General features: G+C 38.4%; 1 protein-coding gene across 2 annotated transcripts in view; it reads right to left on the bottom strand.

Annotated features, from left to right (window-relative positions):
• IL17RD (interleukin 17 receptor D) overlaps positions 1 to 19,607 on the bottom strand; it is a 693,504-nt gene that overhangs the window by 80,866 nt on the left and 593,031 nt on the right. For both annotated transcript variants that reach the window (XM_044078768.1, XM_044078767.1), the window contains exon 11: positions 13,548 to 13,732. In XM_044078768.1, coding sequence (XP_043934703.1) covers positions 13,548 to 13,732 — 185 coding nt within the window. The remainder of the gene's footprint in view (positions 1 to 13,547; positions 13,733 to 19,607) is intronic.

Raw genomic sequence — 19,607 nt, 5'->3', positions numbered from 1 at the left:
TGCTCGTCTGGCATGAGATAAGCCATCTGGGCTGTTGTATTCAAGCTGGCACCCAGGAATATTATGTTTTGTGAGGGCACTAGTTTTGATTTCTTTTCATTTACTGTGTACCCTAGGCAACTTAGAAGGTGTTTGACAAATGCCAGATGCTTTAAAAGAATGTCCTTGCTTTCTGCTTGAATAAGGCAGTCATCCAGGTATGGGTATATTTGAATTCCTCTTTGTCTGCAGTATGTAATTACTGGTGCCAGGCATTTTGTGAAGACCCTGGGTGCAGTAGATAAGCCAAAGGGCAGTGCAGAGAATTGATAATGCGTTGAACCTGCAATGAAGCGGAGGTATCTTCTGCAATTTTGTCTGATAGGGACATGCAGGTATGCCTCCTTGAGGTCCAACGTTACTAGCCAAGCATTCTTGCCCAGCATGGGAAGAAGCTACTGTAGTGTTAGCATCTTGAATTTTGGTACTTGCAGATAGGTGTTCAGAATTGAAAGATCCAGAATGGGTCTCCATGCTTTGTCCTTTCTTGGGACTAGAAAGAGTCTTGAGTAAAATCCTTGTCCTTGCTCCTGTGTAGGTACCTGTTGAATGGCTCTCATGTCCATGAGAGCTGTAATTTGTTTTTGTGCCTCTGCCCATTGATTTGGTGACAGGATTGGCATTCCTTATATCCTTGGTAAAGTGAAAGTGGAATCTGTATCCTTGAGAGATAATGTTTAGGACCCATTTGTCTTTTGTGATGATGTGCCAGTTGTCTGCAAAAAATGCAAATTTTCCTCCCAAGGGAGCTGCCAGGAGAGATTTGCTTGGTAGTTTGAGGACAGAGTCATCGTTTGTCTTCTGCTAGCTTGGGGCCTGTCTTCTCCTCCTTTCTGGGTAGCAGTACCCCATTGGTGAGGTTTGTAAGGGCCTTGTGACTGACCTCTACCCCTTGGGCGTCTGTATTTGCCCCTCTGTGATCTGTCAGAAGCTGGAAAGGACCAGTTTTTTGTTGGCCAATTTCTGCTGAAACGAGGGGGTTGTACCTGCAAAAAATCCTTGACCGCCTGCATAGACTTTGCCTTATCCTCCATTTTCTTTAAAACCTCTTCTGCTTTGACACCAAATAATACATCCTGCTGTAAAGGTGCATCCAATAATTTTGCTTTAACATGATCAGGAAGGGTTTGTTCTTTTAACCAAGCATGTCTACGTATGACAGAGCCAGTAACAGCTGCTCTACAGGAAACTTCCAACGAATCAAATCTGCATTGTAAAGTATGTTTGCCCACCTGTTCAGCTGCATGCAACAGATCCTGCATTTCCTTGAATTCAGACTGTTCAGTATGTGTGCTCATTTTTTGTTTTAATTGAGACATTAGGAATTGCTGATATTTCAGCATGTGAAACTGACAATTTAATGCTCTCATAGCCAGAGTTGCTGAGGTGTATATTTTCTTTCCCCATCTATCTAGGGCTCTGGAATCCCTTTCAGTGGGCACAGGATTTTTAGCCATAGAAGCTTTAGCTCCCTGGGGAATTGTTTCTGGGTCAGCCACAGGGCTTTTATAAAGGAATTTGTGTGAGTCAGGTACTCTGTAGTATCTATCTGGTTTGGCTGGAGCAGGAGGTAGAGAGTCTGGATTTAAACTAGACTCCAAGTAAACATCATCCACAATATCTAAAACTGGAGGGATAGCAAGAGGTCTGTGCTGGGGTAGTAAAAGGAACTCTCGGAACCTTTTCTTAGAATCAGAGTAGTCCTGGCCTTCCCAGTGGAAATGTTTCCTCATGGTATGTAAAGTTTCCCAAAAGGAGTAGTCTTCAGGGGGAGATTCTGAGGGAATGGAGTCTTCAGCATCAGAGTCTTCACAAGGTGGAAAAGTGTAATCCTGTTCCTCAGAAGAATCTGAGGAAATTGAAACCTGGTCAGCGGAAGCATAATCCTCCTCTTGTCTTGGTCTTTTATCAGGATGGGGATGGGAACCCCTGATTAGGGTAATCAAATCTTCAGCCATCTTAAGCATCTGTTTCTTAGGCATGGGGCCTTGAACTGTAGACTGATGTACAGTCTTCTTAGGTTTTAAAGGTGTTTTAAGCTTAGCATAAGATTTAATGGTGAGTGTAGCCGGTCTGAAGACACCTTCTGCAATCGAAGGAGTTTCCACTGCACCGGTGTCTACTTCTTCTCCGGTGTCGAAGATGGCTGCGTCGGCCTAGTAGACTCCGCTTGAGAATCCACAGCTATCTGGGGTTCCAGTTCTGCAGTTGTCAGGGGCTGCGTAGGCGCCTCACTGAAAACCGGAGAACCGGCGACAGGCCCAGCAGAGGCCTCGGAGTCTGGCTTGTTCCTAGGCTGCCTGTCCTTATCCTTGCGTTTTTTATGTATGCCGGTCGTCGGCTGCTCCGACGGCATGATATAATTAAATTTCCTACCAAAGTAATGTTGTGTGAAGTCAAAATGGCGTTTGATAGTTTGTTTATTAAACCTAGCACAAAACCGACAACCTGTGACGTCGTGGTCTGGGCCTAGGCAAGGAATACAATAGGAATGGAAATCCTTATGAGGTATTTGCTTCTCACAAGAAATGCAATTGTTAACTTTTTCTGACATCGGACTGAGGCATGAAAAGGTTCCCCAACGGGGTACTTAGCTTTATTGAAGACTTCGGACTGAAATTCGAATCGTAAATCTCAGGTGTCGGCCAACCGGCACTGGCCTGCTTCTGCATTGGGCACCGCGCGGCAAGAAAGACTGAAGAAAATGGCGTCGGATGCCTCTTATATACCCCTGGCGCACTGACGTCAGGGAAGAAGTGACAGCATCCGACGCCGGACCAAGACTTTGGAATTCAGGCAGACTGCAGGACCGCCTGATGGCAGGATAACCCAAGTGTGATGACTGCAGCAGGGTAACACGATGAACATCTAGTTACTTATCCAGTCTCACTCATTCGCTGAGATGAACATTCGATAAGTGAACTTTCGATGCACAAGTTTCAGTGTTTAGTCATTGGATTGAATTTTCATTTGATGGCTGAAAATAGACCCTGAATTCAGTAGTAGGAGCTTGAACAGAATTTATATATTATTCACCAGCGTACAATAACTGGGCTAGACTAGATAAATTATACTTCACAGGAATATTTCCATTTAATGGAAAGTTCTGACACACATCCAATGACCATTTCAGATAATGCACCAATAAAAATCGAGATAAAAATGCAGGGTAATGAATTAAAAATGACACACTGGTGCTTTCCCACCTACTTGTTAAAAACAGAGGAATTTAAGGAATTGGTAGTGGGAAGTGACCATCTTCAGAAGTTATAGCTACCGAATAGGATAAAAATGAAAATAGCGTATACAAACAAGGTATTAATAAAAGAGAAAGACATGGTTAAGAATTAATGGGAGTTACTTAGAGGGGTTGACAAATGTTAAAGTGTTGCAGAATAAGGGGAATCCCACAGAAGAAGAGATGCAAATTCAGAGTGCTAAAGAGAAAATAAAGGAGTATCTGGATAATAGGCATGTATTAGATTGCAGTCAAGCAACCATTTTTATAGCAACTCCAGAGCACAAAAACCTTTAGCACAATTATTCAGGCAGCAGAAAGTAGAAAAGAGCTGCTGCCAAACTTAAGGAGCCTAACAAGAAAAATAACCAGAGTTCCTGTGCTATTTCAGAAATTTAATGAAGATTTGTTTAAAGCAGAGAAATGTGGACATCAGGAAGGAGCATTAATGGAAATATTTACGGAAAACTTAAGTATGCCAAGGTTAGAGGTAGATGAGGCTCAACAAGTAACACTTGAAACAGGATGAGATAAAAACGGTGATGAATAACTCAATCTTCAGGAACGTCTTAAGGAACAGATCGTATTCCTGTGGAAGTCTGGAAGTTGGGAGGGAAGAAAGTGACAAAGATCGGGAAGATTTTGTTTAACAGTATTTCAAAAGGAGAGGAAACACCAACATCTACTGGCTGTATTACCTAAGGAAGGTAAAGACTCGTCAGACCCATTTCAATTGTAAACCACGATTAAAAAGTGTTTATGTCCATACTAGCTAAAAGAATGGCAAAGGTGCTGCCAAAATCGATAACTATGGATCAGTGTGGTCTTGTGGAGGGGAGGCAAACATTTGACAAGATTAATACAGCAGGGGTGATCCAGAGAGAAGCAGAATATAAAATACCTCTGTTGCTGATGGGTCTTGATGCAGATAGCATTCAACAGAGTAAGTAGGGAGTCTGTGAGCACAGCAATGGAATTCTCTTGCATTAATGATACAATAATAAGGTTAATTAGGAGGATATATTTAAGATTGGAGGCAAGAATTAAAATGGGAGGGTTCCTCTCTCATAATTTGTATTTGAACAGGGAAACCATGCAGGGGTATCCGCTTTTCCCTTTATTTGCTTTACAGTTAAAGCCACTGTCAAAGAAAATAAGGGATTTAGAAATGCAAGGATATAATTGATATGGAAATCATGGGAAGTTGGCTTTATTTGCAGCTGATAATATTTTGTACTTAAATCCAGTACAGGACATTTCTGTGTTGTGGAATATTTTGAGAGTTTCATGTCTTTTAGGAGACCTAAATATTGATTGGAACTTATGTGAACATAATAATCCACCTACTTTTATTAATCTGCATGGCTTCACTCAACACATAAACATCCCTACAAGAACTAACAAACGGAGCAACAAAGAAGCTGTACTTGATTGGATCTTAACAAATAGTCCACAACTAAAATATACAACAGGTACTCTTCCAGATGACCTCCGTGATCACTCCCTAACCTATATCATCAGGCATACAACCAGTTTATCTATCCCAGCTCAAGTTCAAATAACCCGTTGCAAAAAGAATTTTGACCCTACCCTGTTTCACAATGAACTTATACAAGTTAACTGGTCACCTCTCAAATTCCCTCCCTATAGATGAAGCTGTTAATCACTTCAATAATACCTTTCTCACCATCCTAGAACATCATGCTCCCTTGCGTTCCATTCGTATGAAAGCCAAGACAGCACAATGGCTCTCTAACAAAACTAGGCAACTAATTCTTAATAGAAACAAAGCTTGGAAAAAATGGCATACCACTAAAAATTTAACTGATCATCTCTCTTTTAAACAAAAAAGACATATGACAAAACAAGCCATACTTCATGATAAAAGAAACTATTACACTCAATTACAACAATCTTCCCTCCACCAACCACATAAATTTTGGACCGCTATTAATACTCTCTTATCCCCTGGCAAAGCTGCCACTCCAAACCCATCAGACTCCAACACCAACTCCCTCACAGAAATAGCTAATGCCTTTAACACCTTCTTCACTTCAGCCATTCAAAAGCTAGCAAACCAACAAAGCCCTGATACCTCTAAACTATCTATGCCTAGCTCTACCCCCCCCCATTTCACATCCAACCCATACCTACCTCCTACATTTTATCCCTACTTCAAAAACTCAAGCCAACAACCCCTTCAGCCGACAAATTACCTGCAGAACATCTCCAACTAGGTGCCAAAGCAATAGCTTATCCCATCTCTCTATTAATTAACAGGACTATAATAGAATATACTATCCCTTCAGCCTGGAAAATCTCACACATTATCCCACTCTTCAAAGGAGGTGACTCTTTGGAGTATTCTAATTTCCGCCCTATAGCGCTACTATCTCCTCTTGCAAAAATAATGGAGAAATGTGTACACAAACAGTTACTAAATCACCTGTTAAGCAACAATCTCCTAGCTAGCTGTCAACATGGGTTTCGCCCATTCCATAGTACAACCACCGCCCTACTATCCTTCATCGACTCTATCAACATAAATCACAACAATAACACTCCTTCCTCTGCTTTCTTTGTAGACCTGTCAAAAGCCTTTGACATGGTTAATCATCAACTTCTCCTACACTGCTTAAAGTCCCTCTCTCTTGACAACCAGGCCTTAAGTTGGTTTTCATCCTATCTTGAAAATCGCAAACAGGCAGTTCTCTGGGATAACCATCTCTCTGATCTTCTCCCCACCTCCATAGGAGTCCCTCAAGGGTCCATCCTAGGTCCTCTTCTGTTTTCCATTTTTATAAATGATCTGCATCTAGCCACTCCTCTATCTACTTGTATTCAATATGCTGATGACACAACCATCATTTGCTCCGCCAAAACCCGGACTGAACTTCACTTGCTAACACAAAACACCTTCACCACCATCGAACAATGGTTCTCCAACCACTGCCTCCTCCTAAACCCAAAGAAAACCAAACTCCTGATCTTTCCACCCACTGACCTATCTCCCCCTATTGACTTCACACTCACATCTAACAATGGCACACTTATTGCTCCAGACCAAACAACGAAACTATTGGGTATTACTATCGACAACCAACTAAAATATGACTTTCATATCAACTCCACCATAAAATCAACTAACAGGAAACTTGGATCTCTATATAGAATCAAATCTTTCTTAACACCTGAAGCTAGAACTACAATAGCTAGAACCCACTTAATCTCTACCCTATTATATGCTTCTTCTATATACACTAACCTTTCGAAGTACAATCTCAAGAAACTAGCCATGTCATACAACAACATAGCCAGATTTGCCACTGCCTCTCCATATAAAACTCACCACTGTTTGAATCTTTTAAAACTAGGTTGGCTGGAATTACCCCACCTCATACAATACTATCAACTCACTATTGCACATAAAGTCCTTTATCACCCTGAAAACACACCAATGCTCTCTACACTCATAACACCCTATCACAATATGAGGCATCTCCGTTCCTTCAACAAAACACTGATAAAAACTTCTAAATCAAACAATGTAGCAGGAGACTCCATATTTTCCAACTCAATTGGCAAAATTTGGAATCAACTTCCACCAGACCTCACAACACTGACTTCTATTCCACTATTTAAATACAATCTAAGACTCTACCTAAACAACCACAGGGTATGTTCCTGCAACGACCCTGGGTAACCTTTCTCACTCACCTTGCTTCCCTCCTTTACTCTTCACCTGGCCTTCTTCATCATTTCTCCAGCTTACTTAACTTTCCCTCTTATTAATCCATCTGTCTATCCCTCTTTATTCATTCATATTTCTTAACCTAAATACTTATGTCTTTGAATAACACACCTTAACCTAGCATTTTTATCTAACCTAGACTTCTGCTCTGCCTCACATGGAAATCAAATTCTCATATAGCCTGTAATTAACCTATGACATTGTTTTTATTTTTATTTTTACTTTTATTGTATAAGTTTTGTATATTTTTAACTTGTTAAGTAGTAGTTAGTGGAGCTTTTCTCCTCGGGCCTCCACTGAAAATGGGACTTGTATCCAGTTGGACTAGCCCGGTTAACAAATGTAAAATAAATAAATAAAAATAAATAATAAAATCAGTGAAGACAGAACAAAGGCTATAGCTGTAAATTATGTACACATATATTAATCAATTCAGCAATACCCATATTTATGGGGACATGATAAGATGATGTATTTAGGAGTAGGGATTAAAATGGCTTCTGTTACGGCAGCTAAGGGTACATGGGAAGAGATTAAACAGAAGATTACACAAAAACTGAGACACTGAAAGCTCTTCCTTTTGGTTATGTATAAGAGAGAAGCGGTGAAAATGTTTTTAGTCCCTTTAATTTTATACATGGGACAGGCATATTTTTATCAATCACAGGAAAAGCTGTGGCATTAATAAAGAGTTGAAGGAAATTATCTAGGAAGGAAAGTTAATTAGGATAAGTCAATCCTTCCAAAAGAACAAGGTGGTTGGTTTAGGATTACTTAATTTGAACAGATATTTTAGAGCTACATGGTTAAGGCTCATATACATAACACAAGCAGAAGGTTATAATTCAAAATGCAAAGCAATGATGACGAAACATGGGGAAGGTTCAAAAGAGAGAGTGGGATTTTGGAAGCAAATCTTTAAGGAGAATAACCATACCTAATTATTAAGCAGCAGAACATATTATAAGAACTAAGCCAACACAAGACTGGAGAAAGGAAATTTTGCCAACAAGGATGACTTCAAGTATGGGTGCAGAAAATAGGCAAGTATCCTTTTCTCAAGGGTACAGAACAGCATGTTTTATCCATACCTCCCCTCATAGGAGGCAACTCTGTTTCCCTGGACCAAACAAATCTAGCACTTGAAATAGCCAGCTATTAGAATGTGAAGTTCATAGGTTGGTACTAGGCTATCGGCACAAGGGCCTAAAGTAAACCAAGCCAACAAGGTTCCCTCGCTTACACCACCCAAGAAAGTTATATTCCTGTGCCCCTGTTGAGCAGAGCCACAGAAGTGATCCCCGGGGTGTATTTCCTGTTTCCCATCCACTCATCAAGATTTTTTTTGAAGAGTGCTAATGAGGAACTTTGCTTGACATAGCTGGGTAGCTTGTTCCAGAGTATGGAAAGTCTCTGGAACAGGAATCTATCCCACCAGCATGTCCTGTTTATTGTGGTGACAAGGTTTAGGTCCCTAGAGCGTGTAGCTTGGAGGGATTGGGATTTCTTTAGGTGTAGCATGTCCAACAACTCTGGGTTTGGCATAGCTTTATATGTTGGGTTTGGTATAGCTTTATATGTTAGGCAGAGATCATCTCTGAGTAGGCGATATGCTACAGAGTAAAGCTGGAGATTTTTGAGAAGGTCAGTTTACGGCATCTCTCTGAGGCCAGTAATCCTCTTTATGAGGTACTTCTGTGGCCTTTCCAGCTGCTGCAGATGTCTTGTGAGGTACATTCCAAAAGGGGCGCTGTACTCTATAATGGGTCTGAGTGCCTAGTAGAAGGGAAAAATGACCTCTTTTTTTCCTGGATGAGAACCCTTTTGTGATGAGGTGTGGCATGTAGAAGGATTTCCTGACTACTGTGGCAATCTGATTATCAGATGAGAGACTAGTGTCCACCTGGGTCCCAAGGTCTCTTACCACACATTCGGCGTTAAGTACACTGACACCTATGTGGTAGTTCATGGGTACAGAGTTTTTAGCAAGGGGATGACAATGCCCTTTTTCGCATTGAGCTTGAGGCCATGGCTGTGACACCAGGCATCTGTCTCAGTGAGGCCCTTCTGTAGGATGTCCACATCATTTGGGGACTCAACTATGGCTCCTAGTTTGCAGTCATCTGCAAACTTCGTTAAACAAAGGCCTTCTGTGTTAGCCTGTACTTCAGAGATGTAGATACCAAACAGGAGAGGTCCCAGGACTGAACCCTGTGGTACTCCACTTGTCACTAGTTTGAAGTCAGATTTGGAGTCTGCAACTTTTACAGTGTGGGTTCTGTCAGTGAGCCAGTTGGCAACCCATCTTGTGACATAGGGATTTATGCTTAGTTTAGTGAGTTTAGCTATAACTCCAGAATGGGGGATGGTGTTGAAAGCCTTGGCGAGGTCAAGGTAGGCTGTGTGAACCACCTTACCCTCATCTACGGCTTTGGTGACTGCCCCAAAGAAGCCAATCAGGTTCAGGAGGCATGATCTGCCTTTCACAAATCCAATCTGGGTGGGGTCCAGAGTGTGGAGGTTACCAATGTCTTTGTTTATGATTTCCATGATGATACATTCCATGGCCTTACAGACCAAGCTCATCAGGCTAATAGGGCGATAGTTCCCAGGATCAGTGGTGGCTCCCCCTTTGTGGACTGGGATAACTGTTGCTGTGTGCCATTCAGTGGGCACAAAGCCTGACATGAGGCCATGACTGAACATGGTGCTTAGGTGGGGAGCCAGTTCGTTCTGAAGTTAGTGTAAAACGCAGGCTGGGATGTTGTCTGGTCCCATGGATGCTGTGTTTTTGGCTTTAGAGAGTGCAGCTTTTACCTGCATAGTTGTGATTACAGGGACTCTGATGGAGCTGAACTGAAAAATATTAGACAATCCTAAGAGTCCCAGTAAAACAGGCAAAGAAGGGATTTTACATCAACAGAAGAGAAAACAAATCATATTCACATTTTCCATTTATATACAAAAAATTGTATGCAATGTATAAGGTAATTATCATTGGTACAACATTGCATGTTTAAAAAAAAACGACCAATAAAGTGCATAACCTTTTCCTTGCTTGTTTTACTGGGAATCCTACTGCTTCACATTTTAATTGGTGGCTATTTCAACTGCTATCCTTATTTGGTACAGGGGAGCTGAGAAGTCCTTGTGAAAGGAGACATGGATAAACATCAATTTGTGGAGAATAATCTACTGGCCTTGCAAATTAATCTCGTCTCCCACTCTTGTTATGCTACTACCTATAATCGTCCTGATCTTTGAAGACGTGATGCAAAATAAATTTCTATCCAACATCTGTTGCTATAAGCTGAACTAAAAAATATTAGACAATCATAAGGGCTTGCTAGCGTAGCTAGCCCTCACTGGAATACTGTTTTTTTTTTCTTTTATATACATTGCACCAACTCCCAGAAAGTACAGTTGTGTAGGCACCTTACAGTAACTGTGCATGTTCAAATGCACTCACTGTTGCAGATGTAACTTACAAAGATCTTTGCCACTGGCTGAGTCCAACATCCAGCATGACTTGCAGAGCTGAGCACTATTCTGACATGGCTGGGCTGATGTCAAACTATGACAAAAGTCATCACATACCTGGTATAACCTGGTATATATAGGAGGTATCTGCCTATGCCATCTTTAGTCATTTCTGGCCACCAAGCAGGGCGGAACCATTTCTACATACAGGGCTGCCAGTTACAATTAAAAATTTCCCCAAGGATGTAGTCTGTGACATTGAGAATTTATGCCTCCTTAGGGACCTGTGCAAGGAGAGTAGGGTGGCATAACAATAAAGGTGAGGGTGGGAAAGGGTATATGGGTATCTACACTGACTCCCTCATGGGTCCACTGTAGTATAGGGGATGGAGGGAGAGAAACAGGAATGCAAAAGTAACCACACTGGATCAATAATTATGGAAAGTTGATTGTACAACCATACTATGTTCCATAATTTATAGCAACAATTCTCAAAGCTGGCCAAATCTAAGGGGTGGTTGGCTTACTGCTAGGAAGAGAACTGAAGAATGCCCTTTATGGTGGCCAAAGCATATCCAGCTTGTTTTTTTTTTTTTGCATCCTCACAGTACAGAGTCTAATGGCTCGTCTACCTGCACCTAATCAGTCCATCCATTGCTTGGTCACAGAAGGCGGGAATTCCTGGGGTAGGTGAGAGCCCCACAGCTCAGTTATTCCTGCCCAGGAATCTCCCATGAACAGAAGCCCTCTGCTCATGGCAAGAGTTGGATAGTAAGCCAACCTATCCTCTTCCCTCACTGTAGCAACCCCCTCTCCTGTTGTGGCTTTTCTGAGCTCCATTATAGCTGCTCTGTGAGGGTTCTCTTCAGATCACAACACAACCTGCACACACAGGAGAGTGCTGTCACAGACTTGAGTCCCATGGGACACAGACACAGTTCTCCTCGTAGGTGTCACCGATGCTGCCCCCCCTGGCAACTATAGTCGAGCAGGCAGCAGCCATACACACTCTCAATCTCTGTCAGCTCCTATGAGTTCCCATGCCACAAACCCTGGTCATTTGTAACAGTCAGGGCTTTTATCCTTACACACTGCTGGACTGGAATGATATGTCCATGGAATGATACTTCTGTTCCCAAACATTACTTAGGTACCACAGAAGTCTCCTCATGTGCTGTCTGACTAATAGCTCTAATGGGGTGCCACATGCCACATAATGCTCAGTAACTCCCTCTCTGTAACCAATTACCCTTCTAGCATGTCATAAGAGGGAAAAAAAGGGACTCCATGTTCTCCTGTGGTAGGTCAGTTTTGTTGAGTTGCTATCAAAGACAGACCACCAGGAATATCACTTTTCTGACTGGGCACAAGTCAGACGTCTACTGATTCAGGAAGAAACCTAGTGTGTTGAGGGAGTTTACAATATATTCCAGTGCCCTCTGCAGGCCCTCCTGAATTTATGCCGGACTCAGGCAGTCCACATGTCCAGGTAACGGCAGATGCTCTTGTTCCTGCTGTGAGACATGAATTATGTTAGTCCAGTAACCAAACCAAAGGGCAAGGACTGGTAATGGTGACTTCCTGCTACACCCCCTGAGGTATTGTCTGTGCCCTTTGAAAATAGGACTGAGACGGTAGAAATCCTTGAGGCTTAATGATACTAATAAGCCCTAAGATCCCAGGAGTGGCAAGAGGTCAACATTTTGAATTTGGGAATGTTCAAGAATCCGTTTTAGCCTTTATAAGTCCAGAATAGGTCTCCATAATCAGTCTTCCCTTGAGGCAAGGGACAGCCTGGAATAAAACTTTATGGTGTACTGGCTTGGGGAAAAGGTTCTCTAGTTTACTTTAGTAGCATTTTTGTTAAAGGGGTGGGAGTTAGGTATTATTGGTCTTTTGAGACACAAAGAAGCTTTTTTTTTTAATGTGAAATACATGGCTACACTTTCTGGAGATAATTTTAAGATCCACTAACCTGTAGCTTTGATTGACTAATTCTGGCAGGAGGAGGCCACCAAACTGCCTCACCTGGAAAAAATGTGGGAAACCGTTTTCAGGAGTAAAAGGTTGGGACAAGGGTTTTGAAGTGAAGGATAAGGCTGAGACCATTGCAGCTACCCCCTTCTGGGAGTACAGCCCTAAGGCCCCACAAAGTGTGTGTGTGTGTGTGTGCCGATAAGCTAAAAAAAAAAAAAAAAAAAAAAAAAGACCGAAAACAGAAGAGAAGAGCGAATTTCAAAATCCACTCTTAAAACCTCTGTTTGCAGGGGGAAAGTCCCCCTACACGCCCCACACCCCCAAACTTATATATTCCAACTCCAGGAAGACCATACCATGGAGAAAAGAGAATATTCAAAGAAATGGCATCTCGGAATTGGTAGACATCTGTTCTTTTGGCCATTTAATCTCTGCATTCGGGACTCACTCTAGCAGGTCCCAACATTTCAAATGGTTATCCTTTTGTAAGCTATAGTTATGTATCAAAGTGGGATTCAAAAGACTACATAAATGCTTTATCCTGGACCCATTCATACAGTTATCAAATTGTCTTTTGTTCTTATGCAAACTTTTAAACAATCAAACCCCTTTATCCAGTGACATGCATAATTAGTGCATATCACATCATATACATAAGCCACTATCTGCTTTAATAACGAAATACCAATTTTATTTATATGCAGTGCTTAAATAGTTTTGATAAAACTCTACAGATTTTAAAAAAGCAAGTGCATTTCTGTCCTGGCATGTATCCTCAAAAAGCCAGAATCCTGGAATGTATGTTACTTTCATAACCCAGTAAACCTGAACAACACATCATATTCATTTTATTCTTTCTTGTCAAAGAGCTATGAATCTTAAAAAGAAATTGCCTTCTCTTGTGGTGCATATATAAACCAGTAACATCACATGTTCATAAGCTACTAGTTCACCTTAATAATATCAGCCTTCTCATTATTTATTTTGTTTTTTTTATTTGCATCTAGTATTATATTTATTTACTTTGACTCTCAGTTATAAATGAACATGACTTCAACTTACCTCACAACAACAGAAGTCCTGCAGAAAATAGGCAAATCTTTGGATAACACTCAAATGTTTCTGGCAGTCTTTACTGGAATAGCAAATGAAAACCTTTGGTCTAGGCCGATGCCTCTCGATATGAAGAGCGGGTGCAAGCATTGACGTCTCAGAATTTTCTTCATCCAAATGTGAATAGATGTTTTCTGTATTTACATGAATGTGAGTTAAGAATATTATGTAACTGATACTAAAAAGATTGCATACAAAATGGTTTGAAAATAGCCAACCTGAACACCTTACACCACAAACACAGAAGTCAGTAAAACAAATATTGTATTGAGATCTCATGGTACAGGGTACAATATGATGGTACGAGCACAGGATGTCGGTGTGTACCCACAGGAGCACTGGTGAAAGCTGTAGAGAATAACAGCTCGAAATATGCTTAAAAGATCGCATGGAAGGATGTTTCCTACCTGAAAAGCTGCTGCTGTTCCTTCTGTAGGAACACTTGTACGTCTAATAAAAGTTTGTGTTTTTAAGCTACAAACAGACTTTGTGAGCTTGTCAAGATACTGCTCAAACACTCGTATTATCATGCCTAGCATCCTGATTATGTAACGTGATGGTCACAAGTCAATTCCACTGACCAAAGCCTGGTGAAACAAGTAATACAGTGCAATGAATGCTGCTGTTACACAAAAAAATGGGGAAAAAAGACAAGCTGCCTGGTGAAACAAGTAATACAGTGCAATGAATGCTGCTGTTACACAAAAAAATGGGGAAAAAAGACAAGCTTGTTAAGTACCTTTGTGATGTCAGAAAGCTGATTAATAATCTTTTGTTAAGTACCAGAAAGCATTGTTAACATCAGGTCTCCTGCTAGGGATTAACAATGGACAATGTCAGCCAGCAAAGAATACCAAACAGAAGATAAATCAGCTTTGAAAGTTGTTCGATACTTTGCTCTGCAATATTTGCAAACAAAAGGTATAGCTGAAAAAAGTGATTGACAGCTTTTAAAGCCATTCACTCTTAGAGGGACATTTTGTTTCTGCCTAATGTTGTTTGGCAAAGCTAAGAGTTTTACTAACTTTCAAAGCAACTGAAAGCTGATAAAACACTTACCATTCCTATATTTTTTCCCTATAAGGTAGTACATTAAGCAGATAAAGCTCCACACATTACAGAGTTATTATTATGTCTAAATGATCACAACCTGCATGTGTTTCAGTGACTATAAACCAAATAGAGAGCCTCTTCAGAGGCATTTAAGAGGTTTGCACCAAATTCACAGTAGATGCTCGAGCTTTACTCTTGAGGAGAAATTCTTGGCATCAATATTTTGAACACAAGTTCATTACAATTGGAGACCCAATCATAATGCTCTATTTAAAAAAATAAAGATGTGCAGCTTTATTAAACATTAGTGCTGTCCAAGAGACCATTCTGTGACTCCACATGTAAAGATGAAGACCCATAACCTAAGTGGTAAGAAGCCATACAGAAATAATAAACTCATTCCCCTCGCTAATAACGTACATGTACAATTTTAAGGGAAAATAGGTATGCCCATGTGAACAGCAGGCGGCAACATAAAAATAATTTTAGAACAGGGCCCAAACTAAGATTCTGCCCACCTACATCACAAAGCAATACCCAACACAGCAAAATAACAGGAAATCAAAACTGTGAAAATATTTGGGATGGCGCAGTGATTATTATTAGAAGACCAAAGATGCATTCTTTCAAATGCATCTTGGTCAAACTCAAAAGCCTGAAACAGTAAAATATTGAAGCAGCTTTTAAGCAAATTCATTTCCTGGGAAAGAATTTGCTTGGCTGCTTTGTTACTTTGCCGTTTTCGGCACTGTAGTGCGGTTTCGGAGATGGTATATTTAAGTAGGGGGTGTGTGGGTGTTTTCTTTTTGGGTTGTTGTTGGAACAGCGATTTTTTTCCCTAGGAAAAAAAATTGCTGTTCTGACAGTTTGAAATTGCAAGCTTTCGCTTACGTAGGGTAGATTAAATCACTGTTCACTTTTTTAAGCGCTCGGTGATCTAATATAGTCCCAGAATCTTGGGTAGTAAAGCCAGTTTTATTAACTGTAGTCTATCTTCAAATATCATTTTGTTCCACTTTTCCACAGAGATTTTAATTGTAATGATGATATTACTGTAGTTATTTTAGACTAATTCATTACTATCCTCGCATAATTCAATTCCTACATATTTTGCATAATTCAATTCCTAGATATTTTAAGGTAGATTCTGGTTTCCCTATAATGTGATTCCCCTTCGTCTGCAATTCTTTTTTTTTATTTAAAAATAAAAATTTTAATTTTGATTTATTGAAATGAGTCCTGAAGCCCTGTAAAATGTTTCAATTAAAATATCTAATTCTTCTAATGCCTCTTTTGTATTGGATAATATTAATATGTCATCGGCAAAGAGCATTACTTTAGAATTGTATTGTTCATAAACATCTACTCCTTTGATTTTACGTATTGAATCTGCCAATATTTCAATAGCCAAAGCAAACAGAATTGGTGACATGGGATATCCTTGTTTAGTACTCTGTTATATGTATACATTCAGAGGTGAAAGGACCTAGCTTAACATGCACTAAATTATTTGTACATATATATTCTTTAGTAGATGAACAAAGGAAGGAGGACATTCAAATAACACCAAAATTTTGAATAAATAGTCCCAATTTAGGGAATCAAATTTTTTCTCGATATCTAAGCCAATTACAAGCGTTTCGTTGTTTTCTTAACATAATCTATAAGAGAAATTATCCTTTTAATATTGTCGTGTCTATGATATATAGATCCAGTTTAATCATTATTTATTGTTTTGGATAGTGGTATTTTCATTCTGTTAGTTAATATTGTCATAAATATCTTATAGTCATTATTTAATAATGATAAAGGTCTATATGAGGTACAGAAGTTTGGGGATTTGTTTTCCTTTAGGATTAGTGTGATTAAGGAATATCTCCAAGAGAGTGGTATTAAAGCTTGTGACTGAATTTCTAATAAAGTTTTATAGAAGAGGGATAGTATCTTTGAAGGAAAACGTTTATATATATTCCATAATTATGCCATCTATACCTACAGCTTTATTATTTTTACCCTCTTTTATTGTATCTGTAATTTCTTTGTAGAATATGGGTGCTTGCAGATCTAGTTTTAATTTTTCTGGCATTTTTTTTATATTAGAACATTTTTCATCTAGATTTAATTGATTGATATGTATATTTTCTTTTTGGAAATGTTCCATATAGTGATTTCTATAGGCATCAAGAATTTCACCTATATCAGAGACATTTTCCCTTTCTTTTCATGGAAGATACTTTTGTTATTAGCTTTTGATTGTATTTTGATTCTTGTGGATAAATTATGTAGATATTTGGGAGAAGTGGCCAAGATATTAATTTTTAGTTTTTCTAAAGCTAAACTAGTTTTGTGTCAGAATTTTGTTGTATTTATTGTTTAATATGTCTTTCTTTTTCATCTCCAAATGATTTTGATTTTTTTCAGCTTTTACTGACAAATGTTTGGATTGTAGATCTAATAATTCAGAATCCCATTCTCTGATATTTTTATACCAAGTTAGGGTTTTACCATATATGTAAGCTTTTAATGAGCCCCATATCATTATTGGATCTCTGTGGCGTAATTAATATCCAAGAACAACTGTAATAAAGGTAATACCCAGGGTTTGAACTTTAGTTATATATGCTGGAATTCTGGAGTTAAAGATTCATGGTTTGTACCCATTTTGAAGTTTTAGTATCAATGAATTGTGGTCTGAAAAGGGGAAGGGAGTAACTGATAAATTAATGATTTTATAGTGTAAGTCATGGGCAGCAAATGTTTTATCTATTCTAGTTTGGATACCAAATCTGTGATCTTGATGGGAAAACAACAAAGATTTATCTTTTTTAAATTTGAAAGTATCTACAAGATGAAATGATTCGACCCACTTGTTTAAAGCTTTTGATACAGCAGATGTACTTTTATTTGTAGTTTCAGATATATCAAATATACAGTTAAAATCTCCTCATAATATTAAGTTGCCTTTATAATTATTGGAAATTAAATCCAAGTGTTTTTAACTGTTCCTGATCCAATACATGGGAACCAGCACAGATGGTCTAGGGTCCGTATTCTATTATATTTAACTATTACTAATGCCATAAGGCCTTCTTTATCTTCATACTTATAAATGATTTCTAGGTTAATCACATTTGTTTTCCATAAAATTGTTACCCCTTTTGTCTTTGTCTTATAAGTGGATTGTGCCCATATCATATATTCCTTAGGATTCCATTTGTAATTGTCATTTGTTTTGAAATGAGTTTCTTGAAGGAAGACAATTTGTGCTTGGTTCAGTTTTAAATATTTCAGTAGATCTCTTGCTAGGATTGCTTAAGCCATTGGTATTTAAAGATAATAAAGTTAAATCCATCTTAGGTTATTTAGACTATGTATTTGTTTTATCGTGACTATCCTCTGTTAACTATAAAGTATATGTTTGAGCTTTTAAAGGAAATAATCAGTTTTATACTTTTGAGTGTTTACCAATAAAGTAATGTTTTGGTCAGGCATACTAAAAATATTTTTGTGAAATAAATTTAAACAAATAAATGTTAACAAAACTAAGATCCGCACTAGCCATGGAATGAAAATCTTTTCTTAATCTGATTGATAAACATAAGTCCATCAGATTATCAATCATACCTTGACAATCCAGAACATCTGAGTTCCATAAATTGAATCAATGGAGAATATTTGTAATAGGAATAAGCAATATTTATATTATTTTGAACAGATATAGTAATATTGTATATTAGACAGAATTATAATACAATAAAAATGTCTACTTATTGTATAAGCAATTAATATTTACATGAAAGCTAGAGGATAAATGCAATCATAGTAAAGATGCATCCTATATAAAACCTCAGTAAAAGATTATAGTGCACAGTTATTTAACATATTCACCATTATTGATGAAGTCTTTCAAAACGTATTACTTAAATAGTTGGTAATATTTATACCTGTTTACAATACAGTGCATTTTACTAGATATATCAGAAGTTATATTTCATTGTTTGCCAGCATTTAAGTAATCACTTTGTTTGTTGCTAACTTACTTAAAGCATCAAGTTTGTTTTATGTAAACATTGATGAAAGTTAGTGCATTTTAATTCTCAGTGCATCCCTCTTCCCCCCATTTCCTACACATAAGAATTTTCATATCTGTCATATTTTATTATAAAATGAGTGAAATTATAGGTTAAAAACAAAATTCACTTATTGTGATTAATGATTACAAGTTCCCTTTCCATAAATTGCCATTTTATGGCACATACTGAAAGTTTTTAGATTTAAATGGCAACATTTTTTTGTATAATCAACAAAGGTTAAACTGAGTGATTATTGTCAATTTAATACTATTTGTTCAGAATGTGATTGTTACATTCTGACATTCGTAGTTCAGGCTTCTATCGTTTCCTTGAACAACATTGTCACTTTGATGTCATGTATAAAACATTAGTTACCTTGGTAACCGCTTAAGTATTATATATGGTCAAGATGGGTTACAAAAACTACAATTCAAGTTAAAGCAATTACATGACTTGTTATGCATATTTACTTGCATAAGAAAATCATCATGCGCATGTTGTTTATGACAAGTTAAGACAGTAGTGTTATTATACACAAGCCCATGTTATTAAATCCTGTCTTAATATCTAAATTCACCTTGTATGACTATTATATATTTTATATCTAGATTTACTAAAATCATACATTACATAACTATTGTGTGTACTTTTTTTTGGCTGTTGCTTGGTTATTTGAGAGACCACAAGCTGTAATGTTTATTTTTATTATTAGCTCCTTCCAAGCATCTTTATACAGTTCATAGACTTTAAATTATGAGACCCTTCGAGTTTCTTATTTGTTTTAAGTATATTTCCATATTTCATCCTTACATACACACACATATATCAGTACTTCAAGCACAGGCAATAATGCCCATCCAGTTTTGCCAGAATACCATTCACT

Source organism: Protopterus annectens, chromosome 7.part1 (assembly GCF_019279795.1).
Source record: "Protopterus annectens isolate FY-2018-M chromosome 7.part1, PAN1.0, whole genome shotgun sequence".
Classification (NCBI taxonomy): Eukaryota; Metazoa; Chordata; order Ceratodontiformes; family Protopteridae; genus Protopterus; species Protopterus annectens.
This window is presented reverse-complemented; position numbering and strand designations above follow the sequence as displayed.